Below are 18,879 nucleotides of genomic sequence, written 5' to 3' on the forward strand. Positions count from 1 at the left end.
CACACACACACACACACACACACACACACACACACACACACACACACACACACACACACACACACACACACACACACACACACACACACACCACACACACACACACCACACACACACACACACACACCAGGTCAAGCAGGTTTTGCTGAGCAGACAGTTTGGTGACAGTGGGAAGGTGATGGAGAGACGCAGCGCACGTGGACATCCATCTAAAGAGCAAGACACCTGCATCACTGGCCTCATGATTTTCCTTCACGTTACCACTACCAAGAATAACTCATAAAACACACACACACACAAACACACACCACATGAGTCTCTTCGTAAAATAGCTTCAGCCAGCAAAAGGATGGTACCGTCAGATCCAGTGGTCAATCTCTAACGACTGGGACCTGTGGCATCCCTTGATAGAGACCTGCGACAAACACTCTTGACTTGATGGGGTGGCAATCAAATGCAGTTTATTGGGGATATTTGGATTTTTGGGGGAAGAAGCAGATGCATCATTATGGCCAACAAATACCTTGTGTGTCCCATATAGTAAGTCAAATTAGAACGAGTGGAAAAACCAACAAAGCGCTGCAGACAGAGATCAAACATCTTTAAGTCTAATTAATTTTGGTAATTTAATCTGCGGTGCTGGGGGGGCTGCCCAGTCATGACTAAGGTGTTTTTAAGTCTTCCCTCTCTGCCTCAATGGCCCATTATCTCCTCATATTAGCCGCAGAAAGAGAGACGGGGAGGAAAGTAAATCACTCTCTTTCTCTTTGTCCTCAGTTGACACAGAAAATACGTTAATCAAAAGGCTGATTGTCAGGTTTCTCTTTCTACTCTTCTCCCCTTACTCCAACTTTCTTTCCTTTCCTCCCACCACCTCTGGTTCTCTCTGTCTCTCTCTCTATCTCCCTCTCTCTCTCTCTCCCCCGGCTTTCTTGTGTTTCAGGGGGCTTTGAGTTCAGCCGCCCCTTCATGACCGGGACAAGGACCCTGTGTGGCGGCTGCTGCAGGTTGATGCGTACGCTTCAAAAAACTAAATCAAATGAAAAGTGAAAAGGTTAGACTGCGATTCCATAGTGACTTTTTCCAAGAAAAACACTGTTGTGTATATCTTTAATCTGAGCCAGTGAAGGACCTTATTCATATCTGATCATATTTGTAGACACAATAAAAGATAACAAGTTTGACTTTTTTTTTTGTGTAAACACAACTTCTGTATAGATAAAAGAGGTTAGCAATGCGGATGCATGTGACAGATGAAGGTGGAGCAACAATCGGGCAAATGCAAAGAGAAACTTGGTCGCACAGATAGAAGAAACAAACATGCTTTAGCTAAACCCAAACTCAGTGGAAACAAGGAGATGAACGCACACAAACGGACACGAGTGAACCTAAATCTCTTTGGAAAAAAAAAACACACACAAACAAACAAGTGACACGCTCCTGTGTATGTGCCGAATGGCCAGCTGCAGTGAGCATTAGGCACAGTGTGGGGGGGGGGGGGGGGGGGGCTTGGGCGGGATGGCTGCAGTGCAGATGCTAGCTGCCCTATTTCATATTCACAGCGTAGCATGAGGCAGAGCTACAGAACACAGGCAAGCACACACACACACACACACACATGCACCTGCATTTGTGCACAGAGAGCAGAGCAAGAGCAGAGTGTGATGGTTAGAGAGAAAAAACAACAAGCTTATACTATAATATTACTTACTACACATGTCCATTTGGAAGTTTTAGAACGGACGATAAACCCTCCAAATGAGGAGAACTCTGTGGGCATTTTCCACAGAGAAATAAAATCAATATAATTAAATCACAGACATTACTTCTGTTCCGAGTCACTGAGTTAAGAACACAGCGCTTTGGCCAGATGTCATTTTAAGTGCCCTCCCTGCTCTTTGCATCAGACAAATCCGAGCACCCCAACCCGCCACTTTCCCCCCTCCATTCATATCCCACAAGGCCACAGGAAGGCTACGTACTCTGGGAGGAAGGAGGGGAAACTCGCCATCGTTACTCAGAGAAACAGCCTTGTCACGCGGTGTCGCGTACACCACAAAATACACCACAATGCTGCACACAGGTCACATGTGTCAGACACGTGGAGTTCTAGTACCATCTCCTATTGTTCATAGCGACCCCCCCCCCCCCCCAATCCCCCGACCTTAAGATTGGAGAATAACATTGCAGTTGCTGGCCCTGACTTGCACTGTACTCAAGGATTATTATTATCCGCATGAATTATTCACATATACGGACATTTTAATAAAGTGTCTTATATATCTTCTCGCGGAGACTGCCTCGCCCTTCTGACTTCCATTTATTTCATACAATGTACAGAATGAACTCGTCTGCTGTTTGACGCTGGTTGAAGGAGACACTGGCAAAGGGTTTCAAGACAATTAAACACACATCCCCCAGAAACGATTCTAGCGTGGAGGAGCTGAAAAGCCCTTCAGAAGTTGGCAACATGGTTGAATTGTCTAGCACAGTGGCATGGGTTTGGAGGGGCCAGTGGACGTGAAAAGTACGCGGGATATTAAATCTAAAAACACGGTGGTCATAATGTCTTTCGTCCATCAAAAGCTATGGAACTGTGGTGCTGATTCACAGTCACCCACCCCCTCCCCCCAGCCTCACGTCAAAGTTGCAGAAGCCTCCGTTTGACCTGGATGAGACTCATCTTTCCATCGGCAGAAGGGGGAGGCCAAGGAAAACAGACGAGAAGCCCGACCAGGGGTCTCCTGGGCCGGTGTGCAGGGACAGATTATGGAGAGGGTTAGTCATAAGCAAAACAGTGTCAAGAATTTGGGGAAAATCAGGAATGCTTCTGTGTGCTCTCACTTTGTTCACCCATCTGTCTGAGTACATCCCCTGTTCCGTTTATCTCAGACAGGAAATGTTGTGTGAACTTTATGGGAACCAGTATCGGGCTCTGCTGGTTTTAGGGAGAAAGGGTCTACAGTAAGGAATACAAAAAGGTTTTGACGCAAGACTGCGACTGTCACTTTAATTTGAAGGTAAAATCTCACAAACATGACAACCTACTTTATGGGTATGTGTGGGCAAAAGACCTTGAAACAGGTTGAAAAACCGTATAAACTTCTAAAATAAAATATGCAGCCTCCAGGGTAGGTCTCGGATTGCTCAGGAGCTGGAGATGAAAACAGCGGACACACGCAGGCGTTTTCAGGTTAAAATTCAAAACAAATTCTAATCAAAACTCATTCGACAGGAGCTGACATGATTCAATCAATCATCCAAACACCTGCGCAGATTTCTGCCGGCAATGTGTGCGTGAGCAGGTGCTAAAAACAAAGGACTCCTAAAATCTTGCCGTACAAATATCTGGTAGATGAGAATATTTAATTTATTTTTATTTTATTTTTAAAAACTAGACTAAAACTTAAACATTGCCTTGCTTTACAGATTAGCAGAACTAGTAATATACTATACACTTAACGCCGCCATTGTCTGTGCGTCAGCCAGTCGACCCATCACACATGCTCCTGCAGCAATGCTAATGCGTCGAACCGTAGTTCCAGTGATGCCAGTCTAAGGAGAATGTCCCATAAGGACCCAACATCACCTGCTGACGCAGTGTGTACGCACCGCGATGAGAAGCGTAACGTATAAGACGCTACGATGTCAAGCCACAGGAAAAAAAATAAAATAATCTATTTCACGCCTCGGCGTAGCAGCGTCTGAAGTGAGCTCGGCGCGCCGCAGACGGATGCTCCCGACAGCCTATTCGCTCAAACTGTGCTCAGACAGGTGGGGGGGGGGGGGGGGGGGGGGGGATGCAGCATGGGAAAACGGAGCATCATATGTAAACCGAATGCATAGATTCAGATGCACAACTCAAGCGGGCGGTGTATGGAGGAAGGGGAGGTGGGGGGTGGGGGGGGGGGGGGGGGGGGGGATGTGCAACAAAAAAAACAACGGCACAGATTCAGCAGTCCAGGATAAAGAGATGTGCGTTTCTGTCCTTCTATTGCTCACTCACTCCGTCTGATCGGTTCGCTTTGACAAAGCCCCCCCCCCCTCCTCCCCCCCTCAGGCTTGTTTTTCTCTCCTGGTACAGGAATTCACGGGGCGTCACCTCAAAAACAAGACGGACACATCCGTTAACTAAGGAGAGCAATTAGGGTTAGGAGTTATATTCATGTATGGTTCATATTTTTAAAATGTTTCTACCACATAATTAATATCCAATAATGTTATTTTTTTGTAACGCTTTTTTGAAAAATGTATACAATTATATACATACGTTATTTAAAGTATTTCCTTCAAAACAATGACACTTAACATTTTCATGTCCTGTAAGTTTAATTAATCCATTCCAGGTTCAATTTATTTTTCGACATCCAACCATATCAGCAAACCTCTTCCTTTCTGTGGCCTCATCTGTAATACATAAATACAACTGCTTTGTTATGAAAGGCTCGATGAAGGAATCATGTGTTAAAGATGGTACTTTGGTTTTATTAGCATTCGATGAACGGCACGTGCATTAATCAACATAATTGACTCCAAGGGCTCCCAAAAAAATTTGAGAATAAGACTGAGCACAATGGAGTAAAAAGTGCGGCTGGGTCTTTGCGGTAAGGACATACAGGCCGCTATCCGGGTCTCCACGTTGGAGACCACGACAAGTCTCCTCAAAAAAGGCACAATTAAAAGGTTTAAAGTGGCGGCCATAGGTTTACACAACATGTAGAGTATCTAAGTATCGACTCTAAGAGTTGTGCTTTGTTGATTTAATTGACTTATTCCTCCATCCAAAGGATAGAATTGCATTGTGTCTGTGAATTTGATAGGACAGAAATAAGAACAAGTTTACAAAGGGACTGTGCTATTAAGTTTATGTTTGTTTAACCTTTAGCAAGCTACAGAAAAGAGGGAGTCAGTTACTTGAGGAGAACCACTGCTCGACCCTGATGTGTGCAACCCAAATTAGACAAAAACATAGAGTTAAGTAAATAAACAAAACAAAAAAACCCGAATGCACTGGAGACAAGTTTGAAAGTACCCTCACTCATGTGTGAGACCACTCTGACACCCACCACGTCTCTACGGGCACTACAGTGAAGGAGGGTGCCCTTTATTCCGAAGCCATTCATAAGCTAATAAGGCGGCAGCTCCGACATAATGTGAACATTCGGGGCAGAACGCGGTGAGAGGGAAGCTGGTTCCTCAGCGTCCGCTACATGACCAGCTCAGGCACACGGCCTCCCTTTAGGCTCCTGACTGGAAGAAGAATAAAAAATAAAAAAAAGGTTTTGCACAGCAGGATTACCACTGGAGAGGAGGGGTCCGACCGAGGGGGCGTCCCCGCAAGTATCATGCGAGTGTGTGTGTGTGTGTGTGTGCGCGTACGCACATACATAATACATGTAGACCAGTGTTTAGAACAAAGACTAAAGGAACACGCCACATACATTAGGAAGGAGAAAGGGGCATCGTGGGACTAAAGAGGCCCTGCTTATCCTTGGGGGGCTGTCGGGGGAGGGGGGGGGGGGGGTGCAGGTGTTGTCAACAGAGGCCCCTCCAGCAGGCAGGCAGCCTGGCTGAGTGGGTGGGAGGCACACACACACACACACAAAGAGAAAAGCCTTTCACATGAAAACACAGCAGCCAGGGGCAGCAAACCCAGAGACAGACTGACACACTACCTGTGCGTGCCTCACTTTTTTCTGTGCTCTTACCAAAGCTACGTAAAAAAATAAAAACACACACAGAAGTGCGCTTTGTTTACCGGTGGTGTGAATGGGTCGATAAACCGATGTCCGACTGAGCACCAGCACCACGCTCACAGCCGGTCAGTGGATGCGATCTGCGTTCTCATTGAGAAATCGCTTCAAAAAAAGGTGCCTCTCGGGCGGCTCCCGACATGGCGGCGGGCCGCTGGCCCGCGGTGCTGCCGGCACTCGGCCGGGACCGGTGTTTGAGAGCAGTGAGCCACTCATGCCTCAAACACACACACACACACACACACACACACGGCGACACCATCTTTCTAATGGAAATAGTTGTTTGGTGCAATGCTTTATTCTGACGGGCCAGTCGTGTAGATATGTATGTGGAGGCTTTGTCCTCAGTGACGGTTGCGCAATTTGGGGCCCACAGGCCGCCATTGTATCCAAAAAGCTGAAAAAAGCTTTGCTCTTGTGATTGATGGAGGTCTATTATGAGAATTGTACTCTTGTGTACGACCTGGCTGCTTTTTGGGATACGTTTAACTAGACCTTAAGATGGGTGACAGAGTGGTGTGGTTATGATCTCCTGTACCAACTGCACTAAGCACTGACTACAAGTACGCTGCATGCTTCAAGGCCGGCATCATAAATGTTGACTGCGTATACACAATCCTTCCGTTGTTTTTAACATGCCCAACCAAAACAAACTCAGGGGTTTTCTAGAGTGAGAGTTTCTGCGTTCAGAATCTAAATGATGATACTTGCTTCAACGTCACACACCCACTGTAGAACAGATGTGGTTCTCTGCCACAGAATATTGGACAGGCAGACGTACACAGCTCTGTGTGTGTGTGTGTGTGTTTGTAATGAGATTTTAAAAAGTAGAATGAGGGCTAAATTAAATCAGTGCTGAGGGAATAGCCTGGGCAGTCAGGGGTGCAGTGGTTAACAGGAGACAGTAAACAGGTATTGGGGATTGATGCTATCAGCAGCTGCATCCAGCCCTCACTGAAGGACCCGTTGACAGTGTGTGAGTGTGTGTTTGTGAGAGTGTGTGTGTGTGTGTGTAGTGCAAATATCACAATACATGAACAGAAGGAGAGTGCACACGTTAACCACTTTCATTAACCTATTAGAAGTCTTATTAATGATCAATAATCATAATTGGAGAAGCATTTGTGAACTTAAGATGCGCCGGCTTTACCTATGCTGAACATATTATGGATTGATCCAACTGTTAATAGTTATTGGATATTTTAATACTTAATAAGTTTTATTAGTCAATTCATTCAGTAAAAGTTTAAACTAAGAAAGCATGTAAATATAAGCAAAGCATTAGTCATAGAGAAAGCTTGAACGTATCTTCTTTCACACGGTCATCCAGCACAGGCTAAGAGTGCCATATATCACCTCAGCTATTTTCCCCTCAGTCCCGAAAAAGTACTATTGGCACATTTATCCTTGTCAGCGGTACACATGAGATGAAGAGTCTGGAGCATCTGTCTCCATCTACACATGCACATGCTGTCCGCAGTATGGAGTTATGGAGTCGCCAGACATCCCCTCCTACAGACATACGTCCCAACAAGCTGAACTGGGGGCTGGGTTTGTCATCCAAGCTGTTCTCTGCATCCATCACAGCTAACCAGCTCTCAAAGGGGCCACACACACACACACACACAGGTAATCACACACAAACACACACCTCAGAGTGCTGACTTTCAACTGCATTAACAGCCACAACCATTGGAGACTGAGTTGTTTAAAAAAAAAGGCACCACCGGACACTCCCACGCAATTACTGAGCAATTCATTTAAACATCACTACAGAAATGTGGATCGTCATTAATCTGCCTGAACTTGGCACATATCCTTGAAACACCTTTCTTCATAAACCTATGAAATGACCAATGGCATGGTATTCAAAATGGCTTGGTATTGGATCCATTTTAATAAGCTTTGTGGGGAAATTTGGTGTGGATAGCAGTTTATTTGTTCAGAGAGGCCGTGAAAACTAGTCATTCAGCAGGTACCATTATAAAAGGATGTTATTCTAATATTTGCACAGTTTCAACTAGAACCAACATCAAATAAATGATAAGGGGGACAGACACCAGCATTCCTCCTGGGAGCTTAACATGTTATGTGGGTGACAAGCTAAGCCATTTGTTTTAATTCCATTGACGCATACGAAAAGCCAAGATCAATGGGAGAAAAACATTTTTGGGACTGAAGAAAAATTCACCTGGGAGTTGCTGCCCCTTTGGTTTCTTTTTTTGGAGGGAAAGGAAGCAAAATGGTTGTTTGTGGGTTAGTTGGCTAGAGACAGATGGACTGGTCGAGTTGGTGCAGTTTGGTACAAACTGGGCAAAATAAAAGAGGGAAACCGACAGCACATGACGGCAACATTCCTCATGGGAGAAAAAAAAAAAAAAAAACTCATTCCACTCCATCTCTGTCGAGATACGAATCTTGGAAGCAGCGGTCTGATGATATATATACGGGTACACGCGGTGCGCGCACACAAGCGCAGGTGCACCGCAGTTCACCCGAAAACACCAGCAAAACATAGCTGCGAGGAGTCGTGCGTGCGTGTGTGTGTGTGTGCGCGCGCGTGTTGTGTTGTGTGTGGGACGGCCGGCGGAGTGCAGTGTGTCTGGCTGACAGACGGAGAGAGCGCAGCGCCAGAGCAGAACCTTATTTAGCTGCAACAATGCCATCACAAGGCCCGCAGCAGCAGACGCTGCAGAGGGGAGGCAGCAGCCGAGGCACGCTAAATATTAGCTGGGCCGGACGTCATTTTGCCTGGTGACACACACACACACTCACACACACACATGGCGTAAGTGACTAGCTCACTAGCTCATAGTCTATATTAAGGGGCAAGCGATGGGTGTTACTCGGGGTCGTCTTTCGAATATACGTGGATCAGGAGGCACAAACATTGGAAGACGACGTCTCGATTGGAGTTTCATGCGGAGCAACAAAACGATTATTAAGTCTGTTGGCATGTAGTGAAATAGGAAGATAAATGATACCACCCTGCCATATAAGAAGACGTTGATCTAATGGCTCCACGGTGCCTCATTTTAAGTGTAATTGTAATTGTAACTCAATCCTAGTTTATACGTTAAAACTGAATCTAAAGTGTATGGATCATGTTACACATATTGCAGACATATACGTGTATATTAAGACGCCCTTTTAACTTGCTTAAATTTTAAGCATATGCACAACTGCATCTGGTCAGTCAGACCTTTTTGTTTGAGTTTCTTGGTTAGCAAAAACTATCATTCAGATAAATTCCTGGTAAGAACCGTCTATGCATAGTTCATGATTCCTCTCCTTTAAAGGAAAATGCCAAATATGACCTAGTTTTACCATCTCAGTAGTGAGTATTGGTTGAATTTCTTTTTCTTATTTGATAGCAAACATATATCTTTGAAGTTGACAGACAAAACTAAATATTTAAAGAAGTTGGGAATAATCTTTTTTTCTAACATTTTGTGGATCAAACTCTCAACACAAATTAATCAAGAAAGGAATTGGGAAAATGCCAAAATTAAAAAATAGAACATTCCTATTTCCAGCCACACTCGAGCTACTGTCTTCGTCTCTAAGCAACACGCCCCGCATTTACACACAAAGACAAAGAAGACAAACACCGCAGCTTGGTGTAACACAAATGTCTCGGAAAGCCAAAACTATGCAGCAGAGAAAACGGAGAGAGAAAGAAGTCACATATTACGGACGGAAATTGCGGCGTATACAAACAAAAAAAACAAAAATGTAAACTTTGGCCAAAAAACACTACGACTGTGGACAAAACACGTTATAACCAATCACACGGCGTGTAACTCCAAAGTGCACCAATCACAAGCGCACACACTGCCCGGGCGGCCATCTTTAGTAACGAGAGCCAGAGCTGACAAGTTTGGTCTATCATTTTGAGGCCCAGAAATTCCTGCATGTCTGCATACCACAGTGAAAGGGGAAGTAAGAGGGAGGAGGGGGGGGGGGTGCACAAAGTAAAGGAACAGAGGGACAGAAAGGAAAAAAGGAGGAGGGAGTGCAGAGGGGAGGCTCTTTCACATTAGGTGGAGCAACCCGGGAAAAAGATTTGGGAGGGAGAAAAAGAAAGACGGGAAAAGACCATTACTTCTCTCTTTCATCGGGCCCTTTCGTGGTGTCTGAAGCTTTTTGCAGGCTTAAGTTATTAACGGCATTCCCTTGTCGCGAGGGCAGCGGGACCGTCAAAATGCAGCGAGGAGAGGAGGCGGGTGGGACGGGATGCTATGAGCAGGACTGCGGTCTTCACCTGTGCTACAATTTCTCTAATAGTGTTTAATGAAGACGTTGTACTGACTATAGTAGCATAGCCACGTCAAGCAGAACCTGATACATAAAAAATGCTAAATGTTCAGCAAAGGATATAGCCTTTTGTTACAGCTAGAGTATTAAAACCTTAAAGCTGCCATTTCCACAACCTCATGGTGTGACCTCCACTCAGCATTTGTCCGATACGTAAACCACAGAGATTTGTCCGATTTTTTTTCATCTGACAAGTTACGCTCACTCGTCAAACGTGATTGTGACCCCCCCCCCCCCCCCCCTGGCATATTTTATTTTTACATTTTTTACCCGGTTTGTTTCACTATGGAGCCCACAGATTCTGTCTAGCAGCAATCAAGCGATGCTACAAGCCTCAACACAGAGGCCACAACACGTAGCACGGGGTGCAGGTCAGAGGAAAGTACCTGCTTTGCAAATTGGCGCCAGGCCAGCCCGTGTACCGATGCCAGAGGAGACGCAGCCTCCTCAGTGCAACAAAGACAGTCAGACCGAGTTGGCCTCTAGGAAAAGAAAATAACAAAAAGGCTTCATGACACCATTTCCTTACTGGGATTTGATATTGGATACCTTCCCACAACAGCTAATGATAAAAAGCTCGCCCCAGGTGGTCCAGCTGTGGTAGAGACGAAAGAGGAAGCAACATTCACACTCGTCGAAACTTCAGAGCGGATTGTTGCGCAGCTAGCCAGACTTTAAGAATGCCATAGAGGAAGCTAGTTTTAAATGCGCACACACACACACACACACACACACCTGTTAATGTTCCACATTGGCACTTCCCGTCTTTGTGAGTCTTCCTGGAGTGTGTGAGTGTGTGTGTGCGTCCGTGTCATTGGCCCTAAACTTCCCTCGCCCTCATCCTCTACGTGCTCACCTCCGACCCGGGTGGGTCAACTCAGGGTCACATTCTCCCAATGCATTGTCCACCCCCCCCCCACACACAGAGCCCCAGGCCCAGTGTCTCGACAAGTATCGCACTTAAACAGAGTTTCTCTGGACTGCACCATTAAGGACGTCAAAGGGGTGGCGGTCCCCATTAAAGCTCAGTTTACTAAGAATAAAGCGCAGTTCGCAGACACTTATTAACACATTCTGAGTAAGGGCCGACTCGCTGATGGGTGACGTTTCTTTTTCTTTGAAAAACCTGTTCAATGGTTCAAGGAAACGATATGTTTATTGGAAGCCAAGGACGTGACATTCAGCCAAGTGAGCTGGGTTTTTTTTATATTTTTTTTTACAGAACTACGTGGAGAGGGTTTGGTTTGGAAAAACAGCAAGAAGGGTGAGGAGGTCATACGAGGATTAACAAGTTCAATGCAGCGAAAAACAGCAGCAGATTTCCAGCTGCGACTTCTGAGAGCGGCTTTTAGTGCACGCGTGTTTTCAATAAAGAAAACAAACTAATCATTTCCATTTGTTAGGTGTCACAAGCACCAACGTCGATACACTCCCAACTTGTGGGAAAGTGATTCTTGAGAAATTCCTGAGAAATTCAAATGTTGAGACATACGTCACATACTGGTAGCTGTGGGGAGAGACGGTGCTGCGCCTCTTCCTTCTGAAGAAGCACCTCCTTGCTCCGATGAGTGTATGATGAATCCTGCACTTCAACAGCTCTTCACTCAGGGCGGATTATGCGTTTATGGAATGACTGTTTTGATGAACGCAATATTAAACACTTTTGATTATTTTCTTTACCCATAAAAGTTTCAAAATGTATATTTTAGGCCTAATGTTAATGTTTCATGTCTCAGTGCTACATTATTCACAACTATTATCTTGTGGCAGGTAACGGGCGGGTTTGAGTACATAATATGCCAGGATCTAGTGCTACTGTTGGTCAGACTGTGTCTTCACTATCAGGTGTATGTGGTGTTGATGTCATCCGATCTTAAAAGCAATCCCCGACCCTTGAGGACAGGGCGGGTTGTGTTATTTTCCTCACTCACACACAAACAACTAACGCCATCCTCCCGTCTCGGCTGGCTGTCTTCTAATTTCTGACAAGCTGATTTACAACCTGGAGTTTTCTGTTTGCTGGAGGCAAAAAATAAAACATTTGTAGCCCAGTCAGAGCTTGGCATTTCTTTTACGGGTTAAGGATCAGCAGCGGTGTGATCCTTCGTTCCTCTCGCTCTCCCCACAACACCTCTCATGCCCCCCCCCCCCTCCATAGGGCACAGTTGTACCGCTCGGCAGTAGGAAGTGTTTTGGACAAAGGCAGGAAGTAATGAGGAAGTGCTTTCAGACAACTCGGTTCTGCAACAACTGCTCGCCTGTCAGCACGCCTTCCTCTGCGGCTCTCACTCACACACACACACACACACACACACACACACACACACACACACACACACACACACACAGAGCCGCACAGCGGGAGTCAGACCATCATCCTCAGCAGGAAGGAATATCAGCCTCCATCTCAACATCCCACAACAAGGGAAGTCAAGGGAAGGTAAAAAATGCAAAAGAATAAGTTACATGAGTTAAGGAACGACCTTCTCCTCCTGGATACTGCTCTGGTCCCTGCATGGTGGTTTCCTCAGAAGCCTCCATCCCCGCTCCACTCACAGGCAACTTACACGGAGCCAGACCCCCATTAGAACATCGGGCAGCGCTGTGCGCATGCTTCACAAGTGTGTATGCTCCACTTGGCCACTGCGTGCATTTGTTTTGCACGTTACTATCTGAAAGTGTACCGTTACTGTGTGTGTAGCAGAATGTGGGAGTACCCGACCATTGATGAGCTGATGAGCTGGCGGGGGAGGAGAGAGACTTTTCCAGATCCCCCGGGGCACTCGACTATCACTGCACCCGCTGCACAAATGGAGCGGGTGGAGGGAAATGCGCACACACACACACACACACGCATACACACACATGCACGGCTACAGCTGATGCCAGCTTATCAAAGTTAATTTGGATTTGTTAACAAGGATGCATGCTGCCAGGAAGGAAAACACAAGAGCACAATTACTAACTCTCCCTCTCCATCTGTCCGTTTCCATGCTTCCTTCCCTCCTCTCCTTCCCTCTCTTTCCGTGTCGGCCTCTCCCCTCTCACTCCTTGTACCTTATTAGAGGCCAGTGGTAATTCAAACACAGGCGAGTGAGCATTTGCGTGTGTCTGTGTGCGTGTGTGTGTGTGTGTGTGTGTGTGTGTTGCTCCAAGGCGAGCCACCACGGTGAAGCTATCACAATTGACAGCATCAAGGAGGAGCTTGCCTGTGTCTATAGGAATAAATGAGAGAAAGATGAGAGATCCCACATCTCTATTCTGTGTTTAAACCTTTCAGGAACACATTACTGAGAATTCACTTTACTCAGGACCAAGAACACAGGATGATATTGGAACACTGTCAATCAAGTGCCTTCTCTCGTTAATGAACAGAAGGAACGTGTTTCGATGTATTACTTTACTATGTACTACTGAAATGTGCAGAAAAAAACGATATAACGATATAGCCTCGACCGAAACGCTGATGTCACCTGTTCCCGACGGTCTCCGTGCCCCTCGCTACATGTCCTCGAAAATGCCACGTGGTAAAGAAATACCCCGTACCATACGCTCCCATAAGTGTGGCAGTAAGCTGTCCTCCTAACTGTAAGGACAAGCATTCAAATTCCAGGCAGTGGAGTTAATTCCAGTGAGAGAGAGAGAGAGAGAGCAAAGGAGAGTCCGTGTGGAGACAGTCAGCAGGAGGCGAGGCCCGGCTGAGTGTTTCTGTTTGGTTGTGGGCGCTGGCCAGCGGCACGCTTCACCTGGCGCCTCCATCCTTAATACTTGTTTCTCTCTTAGCCTCCTCCAGCTCGGCCACTTGCCACTCTGGCAAAAGTGAGTGTGTGTGTGTGTGTGTGTGAGTGTGTGAGTGGTGTTTTGAGTGTGCGTCTGTGTCTGTACCTGGAAGCCACACTTGAAATCGGACTTGTTTGTTTTGCTCTGTTTATTTTTGCTTCGGCCGACCCCTTCTCTTCTCCCTCACGGCTCTTCATCTCATCCACGGTCCAGTTTCTTATGCTGGTACGAGAATTAGAACTGATAGAAACGTCACCGGTGACATTAACTGCGTAGTGAAAAATGAATAGATAAAAAATACAACAGGTTCACATTTGGGAATTTAGTTATTGGTTTAGTTGTTCAAACAGAAGATGGATATGAGTGTCAAAGTGGTCGGTTAGTTATGAAGGTACAGCCAAGAAACATTTCGATTAGCTAACCATAAAGACTGAGAGCAGGGGGAATCCACACTGTAATCTGTACTAAACATAACCAAAGTGTTCAAATGATTCCTTCTGGTTTTATGATCGGGTGTATTCCAGTCCCTCAAGTCTTTCAAATCTTTTAAATACAAAATCTCTTTGTGTTTCGACACACTTCTCCTTTTGGATTTTTATGTAGATCTGTTGCCGGGACACAAATAACCCCCCCCCCACACACACACACACACAACTACCGGAACAAAGACACACACTTGATGTTGGCTGCCAAAGCATCCAATAGCTTCTTCAACATTAACGTGGGCATGCGAGCATCGTTTTAAGAAGAACAAAACAACTTCCATAAAGTCTTCTGAACATGTGTTCAACGGGCTTTTTTTTTTAATGGTTTCATAAACTGCCTAACAGGTTTATCACCGCTCACGGATTACAGCTCGATGGAAATGAAGCTCCAGTAGCTGAGAATTGCCTACAGCGCTGTAAACACCATAAAGTTGTGTTTTCAATTCTCCTCACGCTCTCTTCCTCTTGCTCTCTTCCTCACGCTCTCTTCCTCGTGCTCTCTTCCTCCTGCTCGACCTCTCTACTGTAGTCTCTGCTGCCAATAAAAACTTGGAAGTTAACTGAATCTCGTTTGCTTTTTTTTTTTTTTTTTTTTTTTAAATAACCGTCCATGTGACAACATGGTATTCCCGTCCTGGGTGCCGGGCCGCCGGACCCCTCCTCCGCGCCGGCTCAGAAGGAGGTCGGACCTGCTCGCCTGCGACGGTCTGAAATTTCTCCCTCCGCGTTTTTCGGCCCTTTAAAAACAAATGGCAGCAAACAGAGCAATCGTTTCTCTTTTTGTGTGGGTCCGTTGTGCAAGCGGAGCGCTGGCTGGTGTCTGCCAGGCCGGCAGAGAGAGCCTTGTCCATGAACCGTTCTAGTTGCTGCTGGTTTTGCGTGGGGACAACCACGCGGCGTGTCGGCTGCAGAAAGGCGCGTGTGGGACGTCACGGCTCAAACACATTTAGGCTCATTCAGTAAAACCGTGACTGAAGAATGATGATTTAATCCCATGTAAAAAAAACATTTTTAAAAAGACAATGACCAAGTAACCACCAGCGTTCAATCAGGCAAAAAAAGCCACGGTGACAACTTGTAAAAGCTGGGTAAATTGCAGCCTGAATGCACTTGACAAATCCTCGATTCAACGGAGTAAAATAGTACCGGGCCTTGGATTGCCAATAGTTACTTAAGTAACTGGACTCGGACTCACACACACACAGTGGTTTTCCTGCTTGTAATGAGCATGTGTAGGATCAGAGGAATTTTCCTAAGGCAACGCAAACCCTTTAAAAACACGACAAAAACAAACCCAGTTTCCACTCACCTAATGCCCCTCATGCTTGTGTGCATTGAAGTCTATAGTTTCCACCCCCCGGCACATGTTTCATTGTATATCACTACAAGAACCGGCAAACAACCACATGTATTTTTCTTCATAGCAGCATGCACATTAAATTGTTTCAACTTACTGCTAACAATGACTTTGACTGTCCTCCGTGCGGCTACACTAACACCCTTGAAGCATTGAAGACGTGAGCTTACAAATGGTCCTGTGGTTCTGACCTGCTGTGGGGGCGAGCACACGAGAAACGCGCACGCAAACACTTAAACAAAATGTACCACACATCCGCACACCCCCGCCGCCGCACACCCACGCCCCACGGCCATTGCGCTGCGTTGCCCCTGGAGCGACAGACCCGAGCCGAGTCGGTCAAGTGACTCAGAGCGCAGCGTCATGCCGATCCGAAGCAGAGGAGACATGAACGCACACGTACAACAGGTTGTTTCAGGTGCCGGGCCCCGACTTCAGCTTCAGGTTCACATTCTTCGTCTTCTTCTTTTCTTTTAATGGTTTGAAAAGAGATTTGTCTTTGAAGGTACCAAACTTATAACACTCAATAAAACTTAGCAAAAAAAATCAAATGTTAATTAAGTAATTAATTATTAATTAAATCCCCACCCCCTGAATGAAACACAACTAATTTAAAACTCACGGCTGTTTTGAAAATTCATTCCTAAAGATGTGTTACCCTCCGTCTGCACTTTAGTCATCTAAAATCCCCTTTTAGCTGACTTGGATCTCTCAGGTATTTTTCATTCATCAAAGAAGGTTTGATAATAGCTTTCAAATGGATTGAAAATGGATGTTGTAACCGAACCATTTAGGCACCCTGAAAACTGAACAAGATGATGAAGTCAAAACATCACGCGAGGTCTTTGTATGTGCAGGGAGAGAGCCACACAATTGCTTTTCCCCACAGAGAGACCTGGCAAAAAATATAGTAGCCGGCATTATTTGCCGCCTGCGACAGTCTGTTCACATATGTTACAGTACAAAAGCAGCCGTGGTGCTTTGAAACGCTTGACTTGCTGTCGCAGACAGAGGCTGAAGAGGAAAAGAAACAACAACAAAAAACCCAACAGAAGCTATAATCGCCTTCAAAAAAATAATAACCATTCTCTGTGTGTCTCACAATAGAAGCCTCTCTCTATGTTTATGGTTGGAGAGCAAAGCCCGAGCGACTCACTGGCCGACACACTGGCAGCTGGCTGCAGCGCCGAGCAAAAAAAGGAGAGAAAATCTGTCCAATATTTAACAAACAAGTGTGCATTACTGTTTGTTCCTGTCCATCAGCTCTCCTGCTCGAGCGCCCTTTCTTTACGCCATAATGCCTACCTTTGAGCCTTGCACTTCTCTGACTCAACAACGCAGCAGAGTGATTCCACACATTAAAGCAGGTCCGGGCCCATGATTACACAACACTTGCCCACAACGCTCCAGTCAATGACTGCTAATCAGAGGGATCCACGACCCCCCCCCCCCTCCCCTCCCCGACTGCTGGTATCAGGAGCAACCCTCTGCATCATAGAAATAATCATTACATAAACCATTTGCCATGAAAACGTCCGTCTCAATTGATTTCTGGGAGGGGAAAAAAAACCCCAGTGCATATTATCATTAAGTGTCTCAGTGGACCACTCGCAATGAGCGGCGTGATGGATCCCGGAAAGGTGCTACACTATCATCTCTGCACAAACCAGTCAGTCAATATTGAGATATTTCCACTACTTCCTACATAAACGTTATTTTTCCCCCTCTATTGGGCGAGTAACCGGCTGGTTTGAACACCTGACACCACCTATAACAACAATTACAGTACCACAGAGTTGGTGTGTGGAGCTTCAGGCTACAACCCAAGGCCTGTTTTCTTATGTTGTTTTACATTATTTGGACAAATTGGAACCATTAAAAGCATCCCAAATTAGCTATCTACAGTTCCTGTTTGCAGGAAACTCGAAGGAGCGACTTTTTCCCCTGACTTCTCAGAATATTTATCAAAGATTAATGATCAGCTCTCCCCCTGGTAAAGGGACACAAAGACACATATACACTTACTTCTCTGGCAGTGGTCCTGCGACCAGCATCGGCCCCGGAAGTGTCCGTTGATGGTGTTCTGAGGGCACGTGGTCTGACCTTGAGCCGTGCCGGGACACACATCTCCACACTCCCTGTCGTTCTTATTAGCCACGATGAAGTTGTCCTCCACTGAGTCCAGGATCTTGGACCAGTCCAGGGTGGCCAGGTAGCACAGGTCTGGGTTCTTCTCGATCCTCACAGCGCCCCGGGTGATATTCATGAGGCTGTGGAGGCCCACCTCCTTCAGCTGCAGCATCTCGTAAATCACAAAAGCGTAGTTGAAGAAGAGGTTGTTTCCGCGGATCACCGTCAGGTTGGGGAAGAGGTCGCTGAGGGCCTCGAGGCCGTAGACCCTGAAGAGCAGCATGTAGTCGGTCACCACTTGCAGCTTCGGGTAGCTGAGGCCCCGGAAGTCCTCGGCCTTGGTCTTAAACATGAGCAGAATCTTCAGGTGCCCCTCGATGATGGTGCAGTTCTCCAACGACTGGAGGTTGGTCACATTGTTCCGGATGTCCTTACTCTGGCAGACTGGGGGGAGTAAGCGATAGGGAGAAACAATTATTGGCTATAAAACAATTAAAATGATAATAATTTATTACGGTTTTAATAAGACGACACTTGAGCATTGACCTGCCTCTCAATACTTATTATTATTTATTAGGAACACCTCCCTAGAACTAATTGTTTCTGTTATAGTGAGTTTTTAGTTGCAGTTGGAAAAACTGTATGATTAACAGATTTTTGTAATAGAGGAAGTGGGTTACTATGAGCACCGTGAGTCATGTCGTTCTTTGACTTTCAACAACAGGCCAAAACCATAGACTGTGAATCTAAATCTTTAAATGAAAGCAAGAGGAGCTTTTTTTTTTCCAACGGTATGAAAACACCCACATATGAAATTCAACCTTCCCTTTCCCATTAAAGCCATGAAACCACAAGTGATCCGCGTTAAGTAGAGCAGAGCCATTCATGAAACCGGCTCATTGAAGTCCCCTCTACAATCTGACTGACCCCAGGCACTCTCTCTATCACACACACACACACACACACACATCCTCTCTCTTCTCATTGGCTCCAGCCTTATTTCTCTAGAGAGGAAATTACAGTACGGCACCGTCTGATGTGAATGAAGCAGACACGA

General features: G+C 45.9%; 1 protein-coding gene across 1 annotated transcript in view; it reads right to left on the bottom strand.

Annotated features, from left to right (window-relative positions):
- insrb (insulin receptor b) overlaps positions 1-18,879 on the bottom strand; it is a 56,322-nt gene that overhangs the window by 20,733 nt on the left and 16,710 nt on the right. The window contains exon 2 of the mRNA XM_037470642.2: positions 17,718-18,266. Coding sequence (XP_037326539.1) covers positions 17,718-18,266 — 549 coding nt within the window. The remainder of the gene's footprint in view (positions 1-17,717; positions 18,267-18,879) is intronic.

The sequence above is a fragment of the Pungitius pungitius genome, chromosome 7 (genome assembly GCF_949316345.1).
Source record: "Pungitius pungitius chromosome 7, fPunPun2.1, whole genome shotgun sequence".
Classification (NCBI taxonomy): Eukaryota; Metazoa; Chordata; class Actinopteri; order Perciformes; family Gasterosteidae; genus Pungitius; species Pungitius pungitius.